The sequence below is a fragment of the Priapulus caudatus genome, unplaced genomic scaffold (genome assembly GCF_000485595.1).
Source record: "Priapulus caudatus unplaced genomic scaffold, Priapulus_caudatus-5.0.1 Scaffold53, whole genome shotgun sequence".
NCBI classification, from domain to species: domain Eukaryota; kingdom Metazoa; phylum Priapulida; class Priapulimorpha; order Priapulimorphida; family Priapulidae; genus Priapulus; species Priapulus caudatus.
The window spans coordinates 669,443-677,545 of NW_014577114.1; the positions used below are offsets into that span (position 1 = coordinate 669,443).

The window sequence follows — 8,103 nt, forward strand, 5'->3', positions numbered from 1 at the left end:
CCAATTGCTATGCAAAATTTATTTTGTATAGCACATTTGCTTTGCAAATTTTTGGCTGGAAATTGTTCCCTGTAATAATAGGAGAAAGAGAGTAGAGAAACAAAGATTTTTGTAGTAAATACATTGTGTTTATTTACCATCATTTTATTATTGAAAAGTTCCAGGTGCCTGGGGTTTGCACTGCATGTGTATCTGCAGGTTTCTGCCAGGAGGGTAAAAGGGTAAAATTCCATACTCAAAAACAGTTCAAGGGTATGGATCTATACTCAAAATTATGAGTAAAAAAATTACTTGCTTATGTATGTAAGCGATATTTGAAGTGAAACTGATAATATATGGTATGTTTTAAAAGAAACGTGAACATTTATTCGCACAATTTCACATTAATTCAACAAGTAAGTCACTGGTTCAAATATGATAGTCACTGGTTTAATGCACTGCCACTAGTTGGTATCCACTTAATATAAGGGGGTGGTTCAGTTTGCCACTGAACCATTTATCTGCAACCTTGTCAAAATTAATCGAACCGATTGGCCCTCCTGTGATGGAAATTTGCATCATGTTGTCCAGGGAGTTGAGTAAGATTCGGTTCTTCAGGTGGGTCGTAATCCGCTTCATATCAGAGAAGCTTCTCGCAACAGTTGCTGTTGATATTGTCAATGTCAATGGCAGTTGCATTAGAAAAAACAAGTTAACATATCTCTTTAGTAGTACAACGATTTTCGAGAGACTTTTTTTGGTCCTTGCCCAAAAAATAATTTCTGGCGGATATCCTGGTCTGCCATATTTTCTTGTAATATTTGCTGAAAAGGTATGGTAATTTTGTGAGGCCACACTCTCAAATGAACTGGTCTAAGAGAATTTTCAGGGAATAGCATGCAATCCACTTGGATTCGTGCACACATTACACCAGACCTAGCAGTAAATCTGGGAGTATTTGACACCAAAGCCACTTTCATTTCTTACCCTGCAGTTATAGGCAGTCTCTACCTCCCGGCAGAGATTTATAGGGTTATTTAACAAGATATGGCTTGTGAGTTGTGATAATTTATGTTCATCTTTTTGCAGGTGTGGGAAAGTCATGTCTGCTATTACAATTCACTGACAAGCGTTTTCAACCAGTACATGACCTGACAATTGGTAAGAATTGTAGTTCAGATTACTTAAATCTAAATTATCTGATATGATTTGAAGAACCCTTTGTGTTTACATAGGTACAGTCAAAAACCTCTGCTATCCAAACATCAATTATCCGAACAAGATCTCAAGGTCCCGTGAATATTTATAAGCCACTAGACCACCTGTGACCCATTGGGTCACCCACTATTCAGAGGTTATGAAGAATTCAAGCTAATTTTAATTTTGCACCGAAATGAAGGTTTATTTTGAGATAATTAAATTAAATATTTAAATCCATTCGTGATATTCATAATTCAAGCAAAGATAGTTGATTGTTCACTTTTCCTTTGTTTAGGACTGTAGAATCTGAAGGTTAGATAGGCGGCGTGCGTGTATTTTTATAATATAATATTTTATTTATTTTTTATATTAAGGGTTATTTTGAGATAATATAATTAAATATTTCAATCCATTCGTGTTATTCATAATTCAAGAAACGATATTTGATTGTTCACAAGCTAGATAGGCGGCTCACGTTTGACGTAACGTTGCCTAGAACGTAACAGTCAGACTGGAAACAGTCGGTACAGTTGCTGACGTAATTCAGATTAGTAATCCATTCGAACATAATGCTCCCCGCCCGTCTCATTTGGATAATCGAGGTCTAACTGTACTTTGAATATCTATGCATGTTTTAAGATTGTACTTTATTGTTTTGCTAATTTTGAAGATTTAAAAAAAATTATATATATATATATATACTACCTGTCCTCCCACCTCAACATTACTGACCTATTGCCTCTGCCCACGAGGTAGCTGATTTGGTCTCCTGGTTCAGTTTTCCCTGATTGGTTAATTCTAAATGTAGCCACCCATGCTTAACCCAAGTGGCACGTCAAATGAAGTACGGACAGTTACGTACGTTCCACTCAATTTAAGAAAAATCAACCCTGAAACTATAGCAGCAGGAGCGGTATCGACAATAGCAGCAAGAGCTGCCATTAAAAACAAAAACAATTTCACTATCTCATTAATTCACCTGTTGAAATTGTCTTGAAATTCTCTCTTCCAGGTGTGGAATTTGGAGCTCGAATGATCACTATTGATGGAAAACAGATAAAACTTCAGATATGGGATACAGTACGTATTTACTCAATTGACTGTTGTCAATGGGTATTATTTCCCTATCTTTAGCTGTGAATTTAAAAGCAGCCCCATCCTGGAAAAATGATGTCATCAGCACCAACATGAGAGTTTATGTGCATGTCTCTGTGCGCAGGAGGTTTCCCAGGTTCATCATGCGTAAATACATGTATTCATGCAAGTGTAACATATGATTTACAGATGTTGCATGAATTAGTCAGCGGAGCTAGACTAGGGGTTGTTTTAGTGGTAGTCTATGTAGACAGAGCGTCGCGCATCTTGTGCGGCTAGATTGTTATAGGGAGAATGGTAAACGTGGTAAACCCGATTCGACTGTCGACGGCGCCAAAAATGTAACGAGGAAGATCTGACGTTACCCGTTTCAAAGTGGATTTGTTGTAGAGATAAAGGAAAACTCCAAAGTCCAAGCAGTTGTGTTTTGCAAATAGTATTATTGTTTCTCAACCCACATGCGTGCGCACAGAGGCACGCATCCGCGTGACTCCGCACACTCGTTCTCCTCCCTTCAACTAAGAAACTTCCATTTATACATTTCTAGCTAACAAAGAAATCAGTCGCGCGCGCGCACAACCACACCCGCTGCCCACATGCACAACAACTGACTCTCAACCGTTTCTCATCTCCATCATCCATACTACATCAAACGCGCTGCCGCGGACTAACCCATTATGCAACCACCGTCGCGACGTTTCCAATCACCCAACTACTATTTGTAACATCTGCAAACCACACTTTACACAAGAATTCAGATAACACATGTGTTATATGATATCTATGGCTGTGCTGGTTACGTGACCTGCGTTGACTCTTGCCGCCATGATGAAGAACCGCGGCGAGAGGCGTTTTTCGAATTGTTTTTTCGTTGAGCAAATATAGGCTTGATACATATTTTTACAGTTTTATTTTCAAAGCTAACGTTCAGGTAAAGTGCACTGAGGTATTTACTTACGTTTTTACAGTGGTTTGTCACAAAAATGTGTGTGGGAAGGCATCTTTAAGTGATCGATTATGGACATTGTCTGGTTCAAAACGGTTTTTGGCTATTCAAAATGTTTTTATCGATCACATTGTCTGTCACACGTGATGTTTTCAAGTGTTTTTTATACACCAGCTGTTTGCAACATTACACTTACAGGGTTGGAACATGAAATACAAATAACTTCTAGGTTAATGGCAGTTGTTTTGCTATGTCTCAGTGTCTGTCAAAATTTATGGAGTTCTGTGCAATTCATTGTTGTGATGGCATCAAAACAAAGATGTTTAAAACTGTCACAGTTCTGATGTGAATTAGTAGTCCCTCATTGTTAGGGGTGCACAGGATCCAACTTTTTATGTTCCGGCCGGAACCGGAACCAGCCGAAACTGGAATAAAGTTACATGCGTCACTGCATTACAAGAACGCTCGATTAATGGCTTTGAATTGATTTACATGTACATTATTACAGTTTGAAGTGAGGCATTTTTGGCCACTGGTGAAATAATTGAAAAGGTTATGCATGTAATATAAAACACCTGTATAAGTTAGATACATGAAAACTCGTGTATCATTACAAAGCATGTATTATTAATTTGCAAGTTGGTTTTATATTGAAAAATAAGTATTTTTCATGGACTTTTATTATGATTTTGATTCAGTATCTTTTTTCTGGCACTGGTTACTTTTTAACTAATTGCACTTGTATATTTCAGGCTGGACAAGAGTCATTCAGGTCTATTACCAGGTCATACTACAGAGGTGCTGCTGGTGCTTTACTTGTCTATGACATTACAAGGTGTGCATTACATCCCAAATATCCTAAGCTGTCAATCAGGCATTCCATTACCGTTGTTGATTATCATGTTGATAAAGGTTGTATTAATCTGATAACATCTAAGGTTAAAGGGACCTTTACTCTAGGTTCTAGGGTTATTTTCAGTTCATTTAGGTTAAAATTACGCTACATAAAAAGTTTCATGGTTCAATCACCATTGGAATTTTTTTTTAATGTTTTAAAACTAACGACTACAGTTTGATTACAACGACGGTGGCACTACTCAAAGCGCACGATCTGAAAAGTTGCACAAAACAACTTTTCAGCCAAGGGCTACAGATCGAGGGTGTTTCTTATTTATTAATTTAAAAGCAAAAGGATTGTAATATCTTATAAACGACACATAGTTTCAGTTATATTATGGATAAATTTGTCCTAAAATGAACATCGTTCGGTTAAATAGCATTTAGGTATAAATATAATTGCACCTTTGTGATTAGCCCTTGGTCTGTAACGTGCAAAATATATTGGGAAATGCACAACTTTTTCAGGATGGCAGCACGGTCGCGGGTGTCAATGGCGCCCTTAAAATTTTGTAGCGTTGATGTATGATTAATTATAACAATTAAATTAGGTATCTGGTAACAAGTACGTGTGGGTATAGACGATTTGTTATACATGGTTCGCACAGTCTTTGAAAAGTCCTTGAATTTGAGGGTAGTCCTTGAAAAGTACTTGAATTTAGTAAATGTTGATTTTGTGCTTGAAAAGTAATATATCTATTGTGATAACTGCATAATAGATTAATACCAGTGCACATTAATAGTTTATGCGCTCTTGCCCCTTGGTGTCTTTATTTTTTATCTTAGAAGAGAGAAGAAGAGGGAGAGAGAGAGAGAGAGAGAGAGAGGGTAGAATAGATTTATTTACCTTGAATATGCATCATGCATGTTACACATACTTCAAAGTAATTGTGCGTGATCCTGGACTGCAGGTCAATTCAATATATAGATTGCTCTGCGTATATTATATCTACGAATGTGTGAAGTAACAGATGCCCTTATTCAATAAGTTATTGATATCAAATAATAGATTCCAACAATTGACTTATTGACATACTTTTTGGTTCCGCTCAAACGAGGTCGCCACTGCGCGAATGACGTTTCCAATGAACAGAACAAGTGTACATCATAGCTGTTCTGAAGATAAAGGAAATAATTCTCCTTAAAAATGTCATATGCTTACCTTTTCAAGTATATTATCATCGGAGACACAGGTATATAATCGGTTTATAGTATTTAATGGCAGTACAGTGCCATAGAATTGTGGTGATATTATTTCCTACGTTTGTTGTTGTCTCGTCTTATTCGTTGTTGTTATGTCATGTTGATTCGCATTCATGCGACATAAGTTGTTTACAGATTAGATATTATTATTACTACTAATACTAGGCCCCCTACTAGTACTAATAGTAATACTGTCATTACTGGTAACCTCGTAATCTCGTTAATAATAGTCTTCAACGTCCAAGGTACTGTATCGAAGATGGAAAGAGAAAGGTTAGTCAAATAGACATCAACACTGCGGATCGCAGTACTGTCAGTAGAAAAAGGTCAAAATTTGCAATTTTAATTCGGAATGACAGAGAAACAAAGAAGCTAAACTTGGAAGGGAACTACAGGTCGAAAAAAATCGATATTGGTTAAAGCTATTATTTCATCATCATTGTATATATAAATGCACAATCTAGAAAAAAATGTAGCAAAATATAGTCGCCTATATTGATACTTAGTCACGAGTGATAAGTCACTTATTACAGCTCATAGGGTCTATGTCCCCCAGGGTACTGCCGGAACGTGCCTGGTCACTATTTGATATGGTTAGGGTTAGGATTAGGGTTCGGGTTAGGGAGTAGGCGTAGGCGAGCTCCCTAGACTCGTTAGTGGAGTAGGCGAGGTACGGTTCGGCATATTAGATAGTACCAGGGTACGTTCCGGTATTACCGGGCCGGACCCAGGGTACGTTCCGGCAGTACCCCGGGGACATAGACCCTCTCAGCCTTATTACACCACTTGAAAAACCTTAAGATTTCTGCTGTTAAAAGTGTTATAGGCATAGAAAGTTGCAATTGGACACGTAACACCGCCGAATATTTGATTATCATTATAGCGACAATTTACAAATGACCGCCTTCGAAACAATTGCACTTAATTCAAACAAAGGGGCATCTGATTCTGTACCAGGGCTCTTGATTCTGTGTAGTGAAAACTATTATCGCGACAAAGTCTGATATCACAAAATGGCGTCTTCAAACCAATTGCACGCTAAGTTCAAACAAAAGCGCATCTGATTCTATACAAGGGATCCTTGGTTCTGTGTATTGAAAATTATATCGGCGACAAAGTCTGATATTCGTGAGAAATGGCAGCAGAAAATCACAGGCACTTCGCGTTCGAATGTTTTAATAATAAAATGATGGTAAATAAACACATAATGTATTTAGCTACCAAAGTCTTAATGTTTCTCTACTGTCGTTCAGAGTGCTATTATTAGTAATAACTTTCTGTAAATGCCATTGAAATGCTTTTCTGCAGTACACCGTACAGCCGCCTCCTGTGCATAAACACAACAAAAATATAGAGGCAGGTGGGTAAGCGTGAGCACAGAAAATTCGCACAATGCTCACTTTGTTTCACAACGCATCAAGCAAAAAATACACAACCAACAGCCTCCATTTTGGTATTTATGCGTAGCTAAAATGTTCATTTGTTCGAATTAAAATAATTTTGCTAATTTTGTACTGGACATGCACACTTTACTTCGCGAGAGATCTGGTGAATTCCTGCAGAAAACTGCCACTCGCACTGAAATGTAAATGGAGGAAGTGGCCTGTTTATAATGCGAAACCCCCTAACTGCACTAATCGATTGTTTGGCCATGAACATAGAACGTGTATGACATCATTCCCATCCGCGAATTATGCTAGGCTTGGCTTGGCAGGCCTCGAGATAGAGCTCGGAAGTGGGAGGACGGCTTGAACCAGAATGCACTTACTTGCATACATGTATGCTCCCATTTACATTTCGACGGAGTGGGGGTTTTTCTTCAGAGAATTTACTTGATGTCTCTTATCTGATCTTGCATTACAAAATGGCAAAATTATCGATTTGAACAAGTGAAAATTTAGCTACGGCAAAGATACCAAATGAAGGTTGTGTGTTTAAGCAAATTTGCCGCTCACGCTTTCCCACCTGTTCTTATCTACAATTTTGTTGTTTGTGACAGCGGCATTCAGGGCTCAAATTAAGCGACGAGAAGGGGAGGCAATTTTTTTAGGGCATGTGAGAAATCGCGCTTGAATTTTCTGCTAAAATAGAAAGGCACCAAGGCAACTCTCAAATTTGAGAAGGGCACCAAGGCACTTTTGTAAAATAAAGGAAAACTCATAACAAATTAGTACATCAACATCGTCTTGCTTTTAATGTACAAAACAATATGCCCGCCATGTAAGGCTTACACCGTAACACTGACCACCCTGTACCCACCTCTGCTAATAGAAAGTACAGTAACGAAGAAATTTACATGGCTCGCTATCAGCGAGCAAAATAATTATCCGATGCCGTTATTATTCCCTTCTGCGACTATCGGTTTTATATCTCATGCATTGCAACTACAGCACGCACACTCATGTGTTATGTTGATTCGACTAAAAAACAAAACTAGGGCAGTAGATTAAAGGCACCGACGGCAATTAACACAAAAGGGCAAGGCGAGGTGACTGCCGTCGGTCGGGTTGGATTTTCAGGGGCAGTACGGCGATTGATAGGGGCACCGACGGGCAATTGCGCGTCGGTGCCGTCGTTAATTCGAGCCCTGGCGGCATTCATGCGGTGAAAGTGTGTTGCGGAGGCTGCATTTCAACCACATTTACCAAAAGTTATTACTAATAATAGGAGAAAGAGAGTAGAGAAACAAAGATTTTTGTAGTAAATACATTGTGTTTATTTACCATCATTTTATTATTGAAAAGTTCCAGCGGTGCCTGGGGTTTGCACTGCATGTGTATCTG

At 38.3% G+C, this 8,103-nt stretch overlaps 1 protein-coding gene across 1 annotated transcript in view; it reads left to right on the forward strand.

Moving 5' to 3' along the window:
• Window positions 1–8,103, forward strand: part of LOC106820943 (ras-related protein Rab-2-like) — a 24,170-nt gene that overhangs the window by 3,241 nt on the left and 12,826 nt on the right. The window contains exons 2-4 of the mRNA XM_014825556.1: window positions 1,069–1,140; window positions 2,192–2,259; window positions 3,973–4,055. Coding sequence (XP_014681042.1) covers window positions 1,069–1,140; window positions 2,192–2,259; window positions 3,973–4,055 — 223 coding nt within the window. The remainder of the gene's footprint in view (window positions 1–1,068; window positions 1,141–2,191; window positions 2,260–3,972; window positions 4,056–8,103) is intronic.